The following is a 17,795-nucleotide window of genomic DNA, read 5'->3' as shown; positions in this document are numbered from 1 at the left end:
AAGTCCTCCTGAAACTGCCTGCATGGCACAACAGAGCCTGCTGGTAAATAGCACTCCAATTTGCACCAAGGAACAGCAAGATCACTTGTGTTTCCTAACAAATACACATCTGGCTTATCTTCATTTTCCTGTATTCGGCAACAAAGGAGAGAACACTGATATGTACAGTCAGGATTCATAATCATTAATGTCCTCATTGAGCTATCAGGGAGACAGTAAACACTGTATTGACAGAGTGATCATCACAGGTTGCCTAGAAATTACCCTCATCCCCCACTGAAGGCACACACTGCATTACTCCCAGAGGAAGCCTCAAGGAAGCGCTTACCACCACCACCAGCAAAGCTGTATCAGACCATTTCTGTATTACAGAGCCCATATAGGATGATCACCAAAAAACAGACATCTGTTTGAAAATGCTTCAGAGCCTGCCAGGACTGACTAGTCCTCATGTAAGACACAGATGCTGGCACCAAGCCTTCAGGGATTCTCTCGCTTCTCAGACCTTTTTTAACGTGCAACATCACACCTGCTCACAGCACCAGCAGAGATGCTCCTGGAGGACACTCACCTGAAGTAATAGAGAGCCACTGCAGAGTCAGTGTGCTTGCAGGCTTTCTTCACCAGCCTCTGCACTAAGGTGTGCACATGTTCCTGCAGGGTGTCCACTCTCTTGCAGTACTGCTTATTGCGGCACAGCGAGTTCCTGCAGGGCACCACAAACAAACCCATTACCTACAGAGAGAGCTCTGGGAACACCTGATCAGGAACCCTCATCACCTTATCAAACAAACCCAACACGCAGGGAGTGACAGCATCAACAACAGTAAGCTGGGAGCAGCACACTGCTGTGGCAAGAAGGATGAGGACACTTACTCTTCACCTTCAAGCACCTATTTAGGCACCACAGTTGACTTTCCTTCAGAGCTCCCACAAAGGGGGTGCCTCAAACCTCGTTACTTCACAACTGTTTCTCAACGGGGGGGAGAGAGCAGCACTAAAAATGCTTTAGAGCAGCAGTGAGGTTGTCAGGGAGTGGTGCACAGACGACAACTCATGACACACACCAGGCATTATGTCTGTTTAGCTGGTATCATCCCTCACTTCTGGCTATGAACAGAGAATTTCCACTCAATAAAAACATGTGGAGAGCTTTGCTTCAGCCACTCTTTAAGCCTTGGGAGCTGTTCCATGGTCTGACTCGGAGGTCAGAGGCCTGTGGAGATATTCAGTGACATGGCACCATGCCTGCAGTACCAGTGTTTGTTCTTGAGGTTTCCACCTGGTTTGACAGGTCTGACACTTGAAGTCCCTCAGCCTAGAAACCCCAGATCCGAATTCCTTTCCTGCAGGTTATGACTAAGCATTGTGTGTATGTGTGGTGCTGATAATCTAATCCTACACAACCTATAAACACAGCAACTGCCTTCATTGTTAGAAAGACCAACTCCTGGGGTTCAACCAACACCAGTGCTGTTGATGAAAAGCCATTGTGTATTATCTGGAAGTCTAAGGACACTTACTTGAAGATACTGGCTGTTTTCCGGAGGAAGTCAACCTCCTGCTTGTCAGAGCCTGAGCTCATGCATTGTTCAATCAACTGAAGCAGGGGCTCAATGATATCAAACACCAAGGGGTTCTCTGCTTGCTTCATCAGGAACACATCAATCAGATCCAGCACCTGCAAACACGGGAGTTACTGGCATGAGAACCAATGCAGGCAGGGAAACAAGATGGATCTACCCAGAGCACCTTCAGACTGGCATGGGCTGAAGAAAGCAATCTGCACCTGAGATTTGTACACCTTCTGCTATCATTTGTCCTGTTAGAGCATGAGAAACTGAAAATTAAAAATTTGCAACCAAAGATTAAAGGTTGTCTGCTGGTTGCAGCTCTATTTTGTGCAGTGACACCACCTAGAAAGAGCAGTTATGAGAATCACTGTCACCTGACCAGACCTGCAGTCACTCTTACCTGGCACAGGTCTCTGTTAGCACCAACTCCAAGCTCCTCTTGACTCCCACACAGTGCATTGCATAAAATCAGCCCTTTTACACAACAGCATCCATGGAAGTGCAGTAAAGCCACTGGCTCACTCCACTGTTCAGCTTTCACCTTGGTTAACCTGACTGCAGACACTTCTGTCTGGGAGCAGCTGGAGCTGTCCCTGGATGCTGGAATATCCCAGGTGGTCCATGCTGACACCAGGTGGCCTGAACTCAGCATTACAGTCAAAACCAACCCGGGGGTTCATCACAATCCCCCTGATTTTACCGACAAAACAAGCCAAAGAAAAAAAGCTTATGTTGCAAAATTACCCGAGGAATTTCATGCAGGTCACACTAAGGAACATCAAGCCTGCCCAGTTTACAAAAACCAACAGACACCACTGGGGAGGGGTGGGGAAGGATCTAACAAACTGAAGCATTTCAGATCAGCAAATGGCAACCATGGTCCACTTTTTGAAAGCACAGCACTGTTTTTTTTTTTGAAGAAGGCCTGTGAAGCCCCAGTCACTGACCACAACAGTGTTGTGCCAGGTGTTGTACCAAGCCAGAACAATCCAGTCCCAGCCTCCAGGAGCTCATGACATACATAAATGACCAAGTTATTCAGTGTCAGGTAGCTCATGGCACGCTGTAGGCTTCAACTTAGGTGCTGCTAAGCCAGAGGTATTCACATCAAACACATCTCTCCCACCTTAGTCTTGAAATCTCTCCGTAGGATCTTCTCTTTCCTGATCTTGTCTTTCTCATCCTTCTTTGCCTGGATCCGTTTCTGCTGCTCCGCAAAAAGGGCTGAGATGTTCTTGTCAAGAGCCATCATAGCCTCATCATCCAGCTCTTCATCACTCCCATCTCCACCCTTTTGTTTTTAGAATACAAAAACAACACGTCAACTCATGTACTTCGAAAGACAGAGGAGAGAAAACCACAGCCAAGACCAGACTCAAGGAGGGATGTAAATACCTCAAAACCCAGAACAACAAAGGGAACACAGATTCTCAGGTCCATGAGAAATCCTGCTTGTATTTCTCATCAGGTAACCCTGGCTGCACAGCACTAACAGGTAGACTAAAGGATTCAGGAGAGGGAAGAGGCTGAGGTTTTGACCCTGAGACCCTCTGTGCTGTTGCTTCTTCAGTAAAGAGGTTCAGATGTTGGTATGTCTGCAGCCTTTATCAGAATCATTAAACCAAACTCTACTGCTGCTTCAAGAAGTCTCCAGAGTGGCCTTCTGGGATCACTCCTTCACACAGGCCAGCCAATGCAGTCATCATGAACAGTATCTTAGTGCTTCAGCTCACATCAATCTCATTTATTACAGGCAGGAGCACAAGCTGTGTCAGGCTAGACTAGACAAGCTAAAGTGCTCAGGACATTTTAACAATAAATAAAAGAACAAGTGACTTATTCCCACAGCTCACTTAAAGGTCTTGACCTCCTGCTTCAAGTGCCATACAGAGATGGCTGCCAGGGCTGTCACTGCACGAGTTCAGACAGGATGTGGGTTATTAGATCATCTTTCACCACCCCAAACCTCCTGGTATCTGTACCAAGGTAGGCAGTGAAAACATACCTGTGCATTCCCCGCTTGCAGAACATTCATCAGCTGACTGCGAAAATCATCATCGACTTCTTCGTTCTCCTGCTCATCTCCACTGTCAGTGTCATCTTCATCCGAGGAGTCCTCACTCCCTTCCTCGTCCTGAGGATGAGAAGTTCATCTCCTGACCCCACCATTCCTCAAGCCCTACTCCATTCTCAGTGTGTCACTGTTCACAAATAAAACCTCGAGCCTCCCCTACCCCCTGCCTTTCTTCCAGCCCTTAGATCCAAGTAAAGACAGCTCAGATATCGGATAACAGGTCTTCACAAGAGCTAAAAGCAGAACATAATACAGACTTCTCTGTCATATTAAGTAAGTATCAAAGAGAAGCTTCCAAGGAACATCTGAGGTAACAGCCCCATCTGACTCTCTCCTCTCTGCTAATGCCTGTAATGCTTTATGCCTGGAATCTCTGCGGTTCTTAAAACGTGAGACCTGGAATTCGGCTGGCTGTGCATCACAGCCACAATTCAGACTGTGGCTGCAAAAAGGAGAGGCCTGTGCTGATTCCGGGAGAAAGCCAATCCTTCTCTGAAAGCCATCTATTCAACCAGCTACACCTACACCAGCAGCCCAAGAGACTCAAACGTGCACTTCCAACAAGCCATCCATGTGCTGCACCTTTAAAACGAACTTCAATAGAGCAACAGCCTTTTTCCTCAGACAGAGAAATGCAATTAAGTCCATCACCACGGATCAGGTATGATTTTTAAACAGTGAAGATCTGAAGAGTATTTGTCAGTGGCAATGGTACAAAAATTACCGTGTCCTTCGCTAATTTGGTCTTTTTGTTCGATTCTTCCATCACGACGACGGCACTTTCTTCATTTTCCTCTTGGTTTGGGTCAAAAACCTACAAAAAAAAAGGGACTTGTGCGTTTTCAGTGTTTTGTTTTGACAGGTTTCTTGTGTGCAACAGACACAGATTTCAGCACAGTAAACCAGCTGAATAATGAAACAGCACATAAGGGCATTAACTTTCTGTTTGTTAATATGCCAAGTTCTTTATACAAGTTACAAAAAAGGTGGAGAAAACTGAAGAGGGCTGGTGACATTGCACATCTTGGTTTGTTACAAATGAAGTATTAGGTTAATATCACATAAAGTACCTGACAGCCCCTCTTTGCAATCCACACTATTACTCTCCCAGAAAACCCCACCTTACTCAGTGATATGACCAATTCAGACTTTTAGTGTCACTTATTTTTAGCACCTCTAAGATTAACCTTCCTAGAAAAAGGTTGTTACCATTTATACTCACATATAAAATCTAGTTATATAAACTGACCCAGGAATTTCTTCAGCCTAAAACCACCAAAGAGCACAGATCTCAGGTTCCCATAAAAAACCCACAACTGAACAAAGAAAACCCAAAAACTGTCTCTAAGGTATTTTTGAATTCAGTAGCAAACGCTGTCAGACATTTTCAAAATCAAGTAGACAATCAATGCCAAAACAGAGACATGCTTGTACATCTGTTAGGGACAAGACAGACAAATAGTACAATGCCCTATTAGTGCCTCACTTACATCCAGGATCAGTTGCAAGCCTCTCTTGGTCAGATTTGGGCAAATCCACACAAAAACACTCTTGGAAATCCGCCTTAAGAGTAGGCTGGGCTGGGCAAGGAGGGAGAGAAGGATTTCCACCATCACCTCAACCCATCCCGGCTCCGAGTTGTCTGCACAGGAACAAACAAACAATGACAGGAAGGGGCTCTGGCACATCAATAAGGAACTACAGAAAAATTCACCGAAGAAAAAAAGATTGTTCTTCTAGCTGACTCTTAAAAGTACCCACTCAGCAACACAGACCAGAAGACTACAAACCAGAGGGAGAAACATGGTTGAAATGGTCTTCTGGCCACTGCAAAGCAACAAAACCTACTATTCGTTGAACCATTACGTAGATTAGCAGTTCTGCAAGTCGTGTGACACCTATTTAGTCACATTAAAGCAATCAGCAGCTAGTCAGCAAAATATATAGTGTTTCCAATGAAATCAGGAGCCACAGCAGCCCATGAAAAGCGATGGCATTTGAAACTTGCCCACTAGTCCAGAAGTTTGGGAATCCTGATCTAAAAACAATCAAGCCACCATAAAATTAGAGCTTTTATTTTTACAGTACCCTCAAATTGATTTAGATGGAATTCAGGAGAACAACACCACAGTCAAGAGAGGAAGTCAAAAGACCGAGCTAAGTTCTTTCCTGGTCAAGTCCCAACCTGGGGGTTCTGGAGGCCCTAAACAAGGACCAGCCTCAATCAGCAAATAGGTTGTATCTACACAGAGGACACATTTAGTTTGCCCAGAGCTTGAGCTGTGAAATAATCATGTTTCAGGCCTGCCAGGGATTAGGAGAGCCCACAGCTTTGCTCGGACAGATCCACCACTTTGGTCAAGTTCTTGGGCAGAGCAGAGCAAGAACTACCTTGGACACTGCTCATCTGAACAAGGGCCAGCTGTGGAGCTCAGCAATCCCTTCCAGAACACACAGGAACACAACCCAGTGAGGGTGCAGACAGAGAGGAGCAAGAGACTCAGAAAGGCAAGGAAACACAACGAAGGAGAGGGGATTCTCCCGGGGGTACGTGCATCAAGCCAGAACAAACGCAGTCAGAATCACTAATGCAGAACTGCCATCTTCTGCCTTTTCACAGACCACTAACAATCCCACTTCCTTTCTTTCTTGCAGGAAAGACTCACCAGTCTTTTTCTTCTTGGCTTCTTTGCTGAAGGCTCTCTCTGTGCAGTTCAGGAGGTCGCTCAGAACATCCACTGTTTCAGGCTGATTCTGTTTGATCACAAGCAGACAATAAACACTCTCAGAATTCCCCACTACCACCAGCAACAGAGGGAATTTACTCCAAATCTAAGGACCACCCTAAATGGGTACAGATATTACAACCAGCCACTTCAACCGTTTTGCAGAAGAAAACATGAAATCAAGCAAAAATTGCTCCACTCGGCAACAAATCAAGGGCAAAACTAATGCTCAGGTCAAGCTTTGCCCCCTACATGTCTACAGTCAGTATAAGAATCACAGTTTAATAGCTGCCAGTTGCGCATTTACAGAAGCCAGAGTCTGTAAAAAAACACAGAGAAACCCTCCAGCTCAGTGTTCAGAAAGCCCAACCATCACCCCATTTTATACCACAGAAATATTCTTCAGAGGTCTTACCTTGAAAAGATGAATGGCCATCGAAAGCAGAAGCTGCTGGAAAGCACCAACTTTGGCACTGTCTGACTTATTTTCCTTCTTCTGCAGATTCTTCACAGACTGAAGTGTTCTGAAGAAAGCAAGCTCTCTTGAGTTTCTCACAATTACAAGAGTAAATCTTCTCTTATACTCAGACTAAAAACATGACATGTAGTACTGTTTTGAGTACTTAATATTTAATTTATTGAAACTGGACATACTTACAGCACACAACCTTAACCCAACAATAGTATCTTACTGAGTGTGGCTTATAAAAAACTGCACTTGGGCACAGGCTTGATTCCTAATACCAGAGCCAAGGCCTAGACCTTTATGGAAAATGAACCTCAGAAAAGTGTCACTGAGAAGTTTGTACAGTCATTATTAGGAGAAAAGCTAAGCAGAGTTACAATTGTGTTTGGAGAGGGACTACAAGCAAAAATAAAAAAGGACATGATTATCACATAGTTAACACACAGAAGGAACAGGAAGAAAGGAATGTGGTGATGAGAAACAGAAAGGCCTTCTGAAACCCAGCCACTGGTGCAGGATACTCAAAGGAAAGAAAAAGAACTGCCACTGCCTGTGAAATGGCTCTGCTACAGCAGCCAGAACAGGAGAGGATGAGAGAAAACAATCTCTCTTTTACTGGCCCGAAGAGAGACCAAGACTAGGGCTTTTCCACCTTGGTCAGCCTCCAAAGCCTCTCACCTCTCCCAGATATCCCTCTGTTCCTTGGTAAAAGGTTTCACAGCTTTGACATGCTCACTGGAGAGCAGCTTGTTGGCATACTCAACCAGGAGAAAGATCCACAGCTTCCCATCTGCAGTCACACCATGGACGTGCTTCTCCCTCAAGGCTGCAGCCTTTGCTGTATCCCCCAAAACAGGCAGGGTGTTCAAAGTCTGAAGTAACCTGCAAATTAGAACAGCCAGCATGTTACTGTCACAGGAACCAGACAGCCTTCTCCCACTTTCCAAAATAATGCCCACCAGCACAGCACTCTCATCCCAGAGCTCTGGTCACTCACTGCAGCCCAGATTCACAGGGCCAAGTTTCAACCTCCCCATGTATCCAAGCTCAGCAGTGCAAAGCTCCTGGTCTTGGTGGTCCCAAGCACATCTGCTGCCCCCAAGGACACGGACTATTATTGTCAGCTCTTTCCCATGCTGTGTCTCACCATGTCCTCTGCTTTCCCTCCCAGCTAAAAACATCTATTATTACCAATTCCATCTCCCTTAGTACGGGGAGGACTGTGGAGCCATCAGCAGCTCACACACAGAACAGACAGAAAGCCAACATTCACCAGCATAACCCCACCACCTCTCTGGGCTCCTTCTCCTTCCAGCTTGCAACAAAGGTCATGGAAATCTTATGGGGAAAAGTAGTCTGAGCTCAGCTCCACATTCACCTGATCACCACACAGATACTCAGCAGGCTTGCCATGAACAAAACATGGACCTTTGAAAAATCCATCCAGGACCTCCTTAAAAAAAGCCATCCCTGGCTGTTGGAGTCAAAGAAATGCTCCAGTAGCAGCTTACAATTCCAAACCTTTTGCCCTGCCATTCCCAGGCTGATCTTATGCTCAGGAAAAAAAGAGAAATTTGCAGGCATAAAGCACACAAAGCAAATCCTTACCCAAAGAAGTAGTTTTCTGTCTCTGTATGATCCTGTTCATCCAGGGGCTCTGATGGAAGGACACTCGCCTCACCTATCTGGGAAGTCTTTTTCTTAGCAACAAAGAAGGCATGGAAGAAGCAAAACCTGGAATAGACAGTGACAGGAACAAAATGAAGACTCAGTTTGGTCATCACAAAGCAACACCAGACCCTGTGTGCAAACCAAACAGTGCCACATATTCACCATAATCTTATTCAAGGGAGTCCAAATGGTGAAAAAAGCCACTACTTACAATAAGACCCTTTCCTCGAGGTACACAGGGGAGAGAAGAGAGAAAAATACTTGGGACTTCACAAAAGTGAAGCACCAGCACTTGAGGCCACACAACACTCAGATAGTCAGATTTGGGTCATAATCTCCAAGACATTCTAAATGACAGATAAATATTTATTAAGACCTGATATTACAAGTAATATCTTCAAGCAGCTTAGGCAAGTAGGAATGGAAAATTTACTTAAATGGGACTAAAGTAATTTTAAGTGCCAACTACTCATGACAAAGGTTACTCCAAGTTTGCAGAAGGTATTTTGAAAACAAAACCCAGCCAAAAGTGGTTTATGTTATGGAGTATTTCCACTACTGAATTTGCTTGGTGTCATGGGGATTGGTGGTGTCATTACTTGGAATACTGCTGTCAAGCTGAACAGAATTATCCCAAGCACATGTGTCTTTAAACCACTCTCACCTGGCAATGTCCATCACAAGGCTCTCTTCTTTTTTTGTTGCACTTTCAGTGATGTTCACCAGTCTGTGCATGATCCACCTTCTCCATCGAGCAATCTTGTGTTGTGCTCTTGGAATAAGGAAGGGGACACAATCAGCAGTTTGAAAACTATCCCAAAATAAACACAAACCACACAATCCACTACAGCAAGAGGTGATTTTCAGATATTTAGAGGCTTTACACTAAAGATGGCCAATTATGTAGTACGAGAGCAACAGGTACTACAGGAGATATAATCTTCCCAAGTTTGCTTTTTACTATGTAAAAAACCAGTCTATTTACACACTGAGGGACTGCAGGTGAGCAAAAAGTTCTTCAAGAACTGCAGCAGTCAGTGGAGTGAGGTTATAGGCACAGGTAACACAGACACACTGGCACTCAGGTCAGTTTAAATTCACAGATAAAAGAGAGGCACAGTTTCTACAAAGACCTGAGAAGCTGTAGTGAAAGAGGAAGCTACTGGACATCTTTGCCAAGGCAGTTGTCAGGGCTAGAAAAAGAAGAGAAAAGGCTCTTTTGGTGATCCAGCCTGCTTTGGTCAGGCTGGCTGGTTCTCACTGTGTTTGCTATTTGCAGAATTGAATCCCAGCAAAAGAGTCAGATGCTGGGGCTAAACCCTCTGGGACAGAGGAAATAACCACTAATTGTCAACTCACGGCAAGGGAACCAGCAAACATTGTCTGTCCAAGCCAGACTTCACACAGGCAACTGCTGTCACCACAGAGCAGAGGGAGGGAGGTGCATCACCCACACACTCACCCGGCTGCGTTTTCCCGGTTCTGTTTTTGCCGGTTACATGAGAAGTCCAAACAACAGTCCAAGTCTGGCCTGAGGAACATATCTTTGAGCCAGCTGATGTATTTTTGCAAGGCCACTGCCTGCAGGTGTCTGACTACCCTGGAAGCACTCAGCCACACTGGCTTCCCCTTATGGGTAAGGGTAGAGAAGCCCATCATCACAGCCAGCTGCCTCTCCGGGTCATCGCAGTCACTCAGGAATTTATCTATGTAGCCTTCCATCTCTGCAGCAAACTTAAATCCCTGTGGAAGCTGAAAAACACAGTCAAACAAGCAGGTTAGGAACTTCACACTCAGCCTGAGTGGCTCTGTAAGGACGTATCACAGAATCACAGAATGGCCTGGGTTTGAAGGGACCTTAAACCTCATCTCATTCCACCCACTGCCATGGGCAGGGAGACCTTCCACTAGACCAGGTTGCTCCAAGCCCTGTCCAACCTGGCCTTGGACACTTCTCTTGTAAATCACTTTAAAGAATTTGGTAGCAGTAAGTAAATTAAAGTCACATGCCTGCACATTTGTCCTAAGGCTTATAGTAGGCCATCAATTCCAGCTCATGGTCTTCCTCTCAAAGGAGCAACCACTGTGAGCAACCACAGATTCCTGTCATGTACCAACCCCAACCCTTTAATTTGCACCTTCCAAAACAGCGAAGCTTCAGTGGGCTGGACCAGCTCTTATTTTGGGTGAAAGTCCAGGGTGTTTCTCACATCATCTGCCCTGGACTTTCCTTAGATGTGGAAATTCCCCACCATCAGTTCTGGCCTCATCCAGCAGCCCTGGAGCCTGCTGACCTACAGGGGGTAGAACAAATGCCACCTCCTCTCCCTGAAGCCTCAGAAGTGTTGAGGAACTCTGAAATGAGGGGGAGTTGACATGTTTAACCTAAAAACCATATTCTGAGGTGTGGCTGTTTTGTGCTAAGTCCTACCTTCAGTCCTGCACTGACTCACAAGGCACAAAGCTGGCAGGCTGCTGGCCTTGGAGCACTGTCCAGCAGCATGCAGACCACCAGGACACGGCCCATCTCACCACACCCCCCATTCCCTTATGGTCTTTCACAGCCCACAGTGTTGAATCCCACTATTTGTTCTGAAAAAAAAGTTCAAATGCATGACTGGAGAAACCTCAAAGAGGTGATTTCACTAAAAATTGCAACCCATCTTTAGTGAATTACTAAAACAACTTGTTTGGTCTAGTGTCACATCCAATACAGTGACCTGGTGGGAGCAAAAAACAGTAATGGCTATAAATTTGTAATTAACTACAAACCCATCCAATTATAACATAAATACCCCTGCAAGAAATCTCACAGAGCACACAGCTTAATAAGCTCCTGCTTCCACTGCTGGAGAACTCAATACCTGTGCATCAATATGAAAACTGGGAGAAAAACTCCAGGAGAGACGTTGTAAACAGGCTAATAGCTCACAACAGGGGGTTCATCAATCACCTCTCAACAACAGCAAAACAAGTAGATTTGCTCCCCTGTTGATAAAGTGGAATCATGAGGATAACTATCAGTAAATATCAGGCTCAAGCTCTGTCTAGTTCCACCTCCAACAACCACCAGAATCCCATAAGGAAGTACAAGGTAACAGTATTCGCGTTCCGAAATAAACAACTCCTGTCAAGGAACAAAACAAAACAAACCCACAAAACCAGAACCAAATTCAAACTAAGATAGTTTCTATTTTCTCATCATCAACAATAATAGGAGTTTCTCCTTCCACTCAGTCAATCACTGTCCTCAGGGGATTTGCACGTTTCAGACAGGAATTAAATGAATGTATTTTTTTGACAGAAGAACAGAGTCTTAATTCACTGTGCAACGAGAATAAAAAGCAAGAAGCAGGAAAACAAGTAAGTCAGTGGAGAAATACGGGCCATGCAGGGAGGCATCACGGTAAACATTACTTTCAGAGCAAACCCACACATCTGTTGCTGCTTTGGTACCAGAAGAGAAAGACTGCACAGTCCTGTTTCTCCCAAGTGACAGCAATGATGTTGGGCCCCACAGAGGAGGTTTGGGATTATGTTACTACAAAAAGTTGAGCTAAAGCCTGGTTTTATCAATATTCCCCTTTTATTCTTCCTCCCTTTATAGCAGGGCTGTGTTGTTTCCAGGCTTCCCAGGAGGGAAGAAGGAAGAGGAGCTCCAAAATCCAATTCCAAATCAATGTTGTGCTTAAACTTCAGCTGTGCTTATGGAAACAAGCACTAACAAACAAAAGCACGAGTTGTCCCTTTTTGTCTTTGCCTTCAAACGTTCATGCAACCCCCAGCACAATGACAGACAAAAAGGAGCTTCTGGACACACAAAATCAAAGGGACTGCTAAAGGATGACATCTGACACTGTCAATATGCTGAGGGCTGCCCTTCCTCTGCTCCCTCCATCACTAGAGCTTTCTCAGCAGCAGCAATGAAAGCAGGTGGGGCAGTGCTGAACAGCTTCCAAACCCTTAAAAAAGGAACTTACAATTAAACAATTACAATTATATTGCAATTATATTCAGTCCACTGCAACCAGTGGTCATCCAACAACCTTGCTTTTAGTAAGAGTTCAAGGTCTAAAACGACATAAACCTTTTTTTATCCGGGATGATGTGAAACTAGGAGGGGGGAAGAGACGACTCCTGCTCAGGACAAGCTTGAGCACAAGCACATTCAGAAGACCTACCTGAGTTGCTATCACGTGTTCTCCATAGTGCAGCATCACCTTCCCTTTGAGAACCACCTGCAGCTGCTCCAGGGACAGCACGGGGAGAGCACTGCCCAGCAACCGGTAGCACATGTAACTGGGTGGGAACAAAGCAGATTCCCTCAGGCTGAGGCACAGCAGTAAATCCACACACAGGGCTAAGACAGAGAGGGGGTGGTAGGGCAGCCAAAAATTCTGGGTCGAGAAAGAGAAGGGTAACACAGCAAACAACAAACAGGGTATGTGAAAACAAACCTCACGGGTCCTGGTTTCTCCTTCAACAGCCCGTTCTCCACAGCTTCATTCCAGAAGAGTTCAAAGGCACCTTCCTTCAGTGCAACTTGCAGCAAATCAAACACTACACCGGGCAATTTCTTGTCCTCCTTCTCAGACTTGGCAGCACTTTTCAGAAGCTCTACAAGTCTAGGAGAAGAAACAAAATAATGTGAGAGATCTGGCCTGGAAGGGGAATTGCTGAAGGTCAAATTCATCCTGCTGAAGGACACAGAACATTTCCTGAGCACTGCAGGCTGTGTCTCCTGGGAGAAATGACAAAGCCATAATTTAGGAACCGGCGTAACAGTTAACACCTAGCCCTTAACAGCACCTGCAGTGGCAAATACGGGCAGGTATCAGAATCAGAGTCACATTTCTCTCACTGCTAGCCAAGAGGACAAGAGTGTTGGATTTAATGCTCCTTATTTAAGAATTTACCTGGGAATATTCTCCTCATTTACAACTGTAGGTGAGCCAAACAGCTTCTTCAGCTTTTTAGGTTTCAGCACACCGGGGAACTTCCTCATGCCCACAAGCAAAAGGTGCAGGTTCTCTGGAGATGTGAAGGCTGAAGAGAGGTCACCTTGCAAGATGTCAAACAGGACCTCCTCAAACACACTTTCAGGAACCTAGACAGGAATGAGGGTGAGAGCATATGAGAACATCTGAAGGTATTTCACTAATTTGCAGTGCAGTATCTGCATTGCAGGGTGTTTTACTAAGAGCTTGCAGTGTTCTGGAAACTTTAGAAAGTCTTCACGGTGACACAACCAAAAATAAATAACAGTTGTGTCCAGCAGTGCCAGACAGTCTCAGGTGCTTAACCACGGGGAGTAGGACAATATGTTGTCATCAGACAGCAATTCTGGTCACCTGACTCCAGCTGCAATTGTTCTCCTGCTGTCTGACTGCTCCTGCCTGTACAGCCGTGCAGCCCATGCAGGAGGAAACTCTGTTTTGATTTAACACTGGGAGTCTTCATATCTACAAACAATATCCACTTGAAAGATGGAAATAAACAAACTCTTTCTTTTACTGTATCTTCAGAGCTCCTTTTCTCCCTGTCACAACATCATTTCTCTCCAAAAAGCTCAAAATTCAAGCTTAGGCTCAGGCTTGGTGCATAAAAACAAAGTCTGTTGATCAGAGTTTTCAACTTTCAAAAGAGCAGATGGTCTGATGTAATATCCCAGCAAGTAAATGGGAAAAAACAGGCTATGGGTTTGTCCATGAAATCAGACCAAGCTAAACCAGAGCATCCTTCCCAGAATACAAGCCTCTGCTCATAAGCAGTACAGGAGACAGCTCCCACAGTTTAAACTCACTCTTCCACATCCCTTTTAACTTCCAGCTGTGAACAAACTAAGGGAAAAGCCGACCCCAAAGCCAAGCCCTCCCTCCTCCCACCCACCACGTGCTGTGCCTGTACCTCAGAGGTGATGTCGATGAGAGTTTTGCGTGGGAGGTCTCGGAGGTGTGTTTGGTGGTTTGTCAGCTGCTGGAGAAGCTGGATGCTCTCCAGCAGAGCCTTCCGGTCCTAGGAAGGAAAGACAAGCCAAAAACAGAGGATGTGTACCAGAGATTAAGCTGAAGGCTCAGGTAATAATCCACTCTTGAGATGCTTATGCCTACTTGTAATAAAAACATAAACAATTGTTTCCTGGGAGGCCACTCATCCTTTTCCAAATTGGTGTTTTCTGGCAAACAACAGATCCCTTCTTTCCAGGAGAGGTAGGAACCTCCTGTACTACTTGACACAGTTCCTACATTCTAGTCAGGAACAGACATTTAAAAGGCACAAAAAGTCCATGAGTAGTGCAACAGAAAGAACTGAACTCGATACTTCAAGTCCTGTTGCATCGATGAGCCAATGACCCTTTCTCTGTGGATCCTCTTTCCACCCCAGACAGCCCCAGAACCAGAACTGACACCCCCAGCAGCAGTGCTACCTTCACAAGCCGCCCAGACTGGAACAGAGCCATAACTCCAAAAAAGTTCCCAAAAGCAGCATTTCTCACAAGTTTCTGAAAAGAAGAAAAAAAAAACAAACAGAAAAGGGATTAAAAAAACCCTTCAGTTAGATTTCACATCCAGCTACAGCTCTGCCATAGGGAGGGAACACACTGAAAAGCAACTCCCTGCACGGTATTTAAGAACTGTCCTAGATTACCTTTTCATCTCACAGGCAAATCTCAGCTAAAACAGGGCCAAATGACAATGTCATCAACCTACAGTTTTCACAAATATTTCTGTTATTTCATTAGAGTCGTTTGCTTTATCAAGAACTCCAAAACTACAGTATACACCAAGACTTCAAAGAATAGAAAACAATTAGTTTGAAGCAGCAGTTGGCAAATGCCATGAGCTGACTCACCTTTTTCACTTTTTTCAGATTGTGTTTTTCTTTTATCTGTTCCAGGACACTGCACAGTGGAATTTCCTCAAAAGTCTGTAAAACCTGAGGAGAGAGATGGAATAGCTCATTTTGCAACTCTTCCATTTTGTGAAGTTTTATTGGGTTCAGCTAAAACAGAGCTGAACAGTTGTTCAGCATAGCAGCAAATGTGCTGCTTTATTGGGCCAGAATAGAAACAACCAGATCAGTAAAGATGTGTCAGAACAGGAACTAGGCTGGGAGAGCTGGGGAGGTTCACCTGGAGAAGAGAAGGCTTCAGGGAGACCTGAGAGCCCCTTCCAGTGACTAAAGGGGCTCCAGGAGAGCTGGAGAGGGACTTGGGACAAGGGGGAATGGCTTCCCACTGCCAGAGGACAGGGTTAGATGGAATATTGGGAAGGAATTCTTCCTTGTGAGGGTGGTGAGGCCCTGGTACAGGCTGCTCAGAGAATCTGTGGCTGCCCCATCCCTGGAAGTGTTCAGGGCCAGGTTGGATGGGGCTTTAAGGTCCCTTCCAACCCAAGCCATTCTGTGATCCTGTGCAGACACAAATACACATGCTGATATTCCTTTTTTTTTGTTTCCCTGTACATGACATGACAGATGAATAATGAGAAGCACATTTTACTGCAACTGCCAGATCCTGTAACAGAAGCAATCAAACTTTTTGGCATGGGCAAGGCCCCGATGGAAGTGGGAAGAACACAGGTTTTTCTGCTTTATGAACTTCTCAGGTCAGAAATTCTTCTTAGCTGAGGTCAGATCTCACTGGTGACCCCAACTCCTGGGACTCTTTGCAATGTTACAGACTCCATCAGCACGGAGGAAAAAAATCAAACTCTGAAATGTTTGTTAAAGGGTTCTCTTCTCAGATCTCCCACACAAACAGCCAAAAGCAAGTCAGTTTTAAGAAATCACAGTAGTACTAAATGCAGCATATTTGAAAACCTGGTCAAAGTTTGCAAATTGGGGATGGCTCTTGAAGCAGGACAGAATTCTGTGGAATGAATATAGTTTATAACTTTATAAGTGCGTTGTTCCTAGAGCGGACTAGGACCATTTAAAACCAGTTTTCTATTATGAGAACCTTCCCCTGCCATGAGCACGCAGAGCTGGCAGAGGGGACCCCAGGAACTGACCGGGGACTGCAGAGCGCTGGGAAACACTGACCTGCGCCAGGGCCAGGCTGAAGCCAGGGCGGGCGGCCTCGCGGGTGGCTCCCAGTCCCTCCACCAGCCGCTTCAGGGTGTACTTCAGCTCATCGTCCTGCAAGAGAGACCCAGATGAGCTGATGGCTGCCCGCACCCGGCCCGACCGGGGCCGCCCGCACTGATGCGCTCGCAGGCGGGAGCGGAGGGGACGAGCCGGGCTCGGGGGTACCCACCCGCACCCCCGCAGCCCCTCGGGCCGCCGCCTCACCTTCTTGCCCTGCCGCAGGTGCTGCAGGAGGTTCTCGGTGGCCGCCAGCCGCACCTCCTGCTCCGGCTTGGCGATGTCCCAGAAGAAGTCGAGGAAGGCGCGGCCCTGCCGCAGCACCCCGCGGGGGTCGGTCACCCCGCCGCCCCGCTCCTCCATCCCCTCCATCTCCTCCATCTCCTCCATCTCCTCCGTCCCCGCCATCCCGGCCACGCCGCCGCCGCTGCCGCACGTGGGGCCGCCCGCCCGCTCCGCCTCTTCCGGGGCAGCAGCGGGACGGGCCCGGCCGCCGTGTGAGCCGCGGCCTCACGGGCCCGGCAGCTCCGCGCTGCCCTCTTAGCCCGCTCCCCTCATGGCCGCCCCTCACAGCCCGCTCCTCTCACAGCCCGCTCCCCTCACAGCCCGCTTTCCTTATGGCCGCCCCTCACAGCCCGCTCCCCTCACAGCCCGCTCCCCTCACAGCCCGCTCCCCTCATAGCCCGCTCCCCTCATGGCCGCCCCTCAGCCCCGCTCCCCTCACAGCCCGCTCCCCTCATGGCCGCCCCTCAGCCCCGCTCCCCTCATAGCCCGCTCCCCTCATGGCCGCCCCTCAGCCCCGCTCCCCTCACAGCCCGCTCCCCTCATGGCCGCCCCTCAGCCCCGCTCCCCTGAGCGTCCCTCGCTCCCCGCACACCCCGCTCCCTTCAGCCCCTCATCCCACAAAACCAAGTTCGTTTCCCCGCTGTGCAACAAGCCAATAACGACACAACTCGACAGACACATTTATTTATTCCAGAGCTGCGCAAGCCCCCGTGGTCGGTGTGTTCCACAAACACCACACTTTTGGCGCCATTATTTATACAGAGAAATTCAGTTAGTAACTTTTTAAATACACCCCGACTATCACGATTTATTATTAATTTCCATGCAAGTCACATAACCCCAAGTAACCTCTTTACGTGCTCAGGGGATGTGTCTTCACCTGGGCAGGGTCTTTTTGACCTGTGATTTTCAGT

The 17,795-nt window shown here is 46.7% G+C and overlaps 1 protein-coding gene across 1 annotated transcript in view; it reads right to left on the bottom strand.

Moving 5' to 3' along the window:
• MYBBP1A (MYB binding protein 1a) overlaps positions 1-17,143 on the bottom strand; it is a 56,896-nt gene extending 39,753 nt beyond the window's left edge. The window contains exons 1-20 of the mRNA XM_027734472.2: positions 16,804-17,143; positions 16,555-16,650; positions 15,364-15,447; positions 14,939-15,013; positions 14,419-14,526; positions 13,428-13,618; positions 12,969-13,136; positions 12,693-12,810; positions 9,974-10,263; positions 9,176-9,283; positions 8,449-8,574; positions 7,519-7,722; positions 6,790-6,898; positions 6,315-6,402; positions 5,139-5,290; positions 4,373-4,462; positions 3,580-3,708; positions 2,701-2,865; positions 1,524-1,681; positions 572-706 (exon numbers count right to left, since the gene is read on the bottom strand). Of these exons, the coding sequence (XP_027590273.2) occupies positions 572-706; positions 1,524-1,681; positions 2,701-2,865; positions 3,580-3,708; positions 4,373-4,462; positions 5,139-5,290; positions 6,315-6,402; positions 6,790-6,898; positions 7,519-7,722; positions 8,449-8,574; positions 9,176-9,283; positions 9,974-10,263; positions 12,693-12,810; positions 12,969-13,136; positions 13,428-13,618; positions 14,419-14,526; positions 14,939-15,013; positions 15,364-15,447; positions 16,555-16,650; positions 16,804-17,004 (2,795 nt within the window). The 5' untranslated portion in view covers positions 17,005-17,143. The remainder of the gene's footprint in view (positions 1-571; positions 707-1,523; positions 1,682-2,700; positions 2,866-3,579; positions 3,709-4,372; positions 4,463-5,138; positions 5,291-6,314; positions 6,403-6,789; positions 6,899-7,518; positions 7,723-8,448; positions 8,575-9,175; positions 9,284-9,973; positions 10,264-12,692; positions 12,811-12,968; positions 13,137-13,427; positions 13,619-14,418; positions 14,527-14,938; positions 15,014-15,363; positions 15,448-16,554; positions 16,651-16,803) is intronic.
• Between the last annotated feature and the right edge of the window lie 652 nt (positions 17,144-17,795).

Source organism: Pipra filicauda, unplaced genomic scaffold (genome assembly GCF_003945595.2).
Source record: "Pipra filicauda isolate LSUMZ 115617 unplaced genomic scaffold, ASM394559v2 scaffold71_size5581439_pilon, whole genome shotgun sequence".
In the NCBI taxonomy this organism is placed as follows: Eukaryota; Metazoa; Chordata; class Aves; order Passeriformes; family Pipridae; genus Pipra; species Pipra filicauda.
This window is presented reverse-complemented; position numbering and strand designations above follow the sequence as displayed.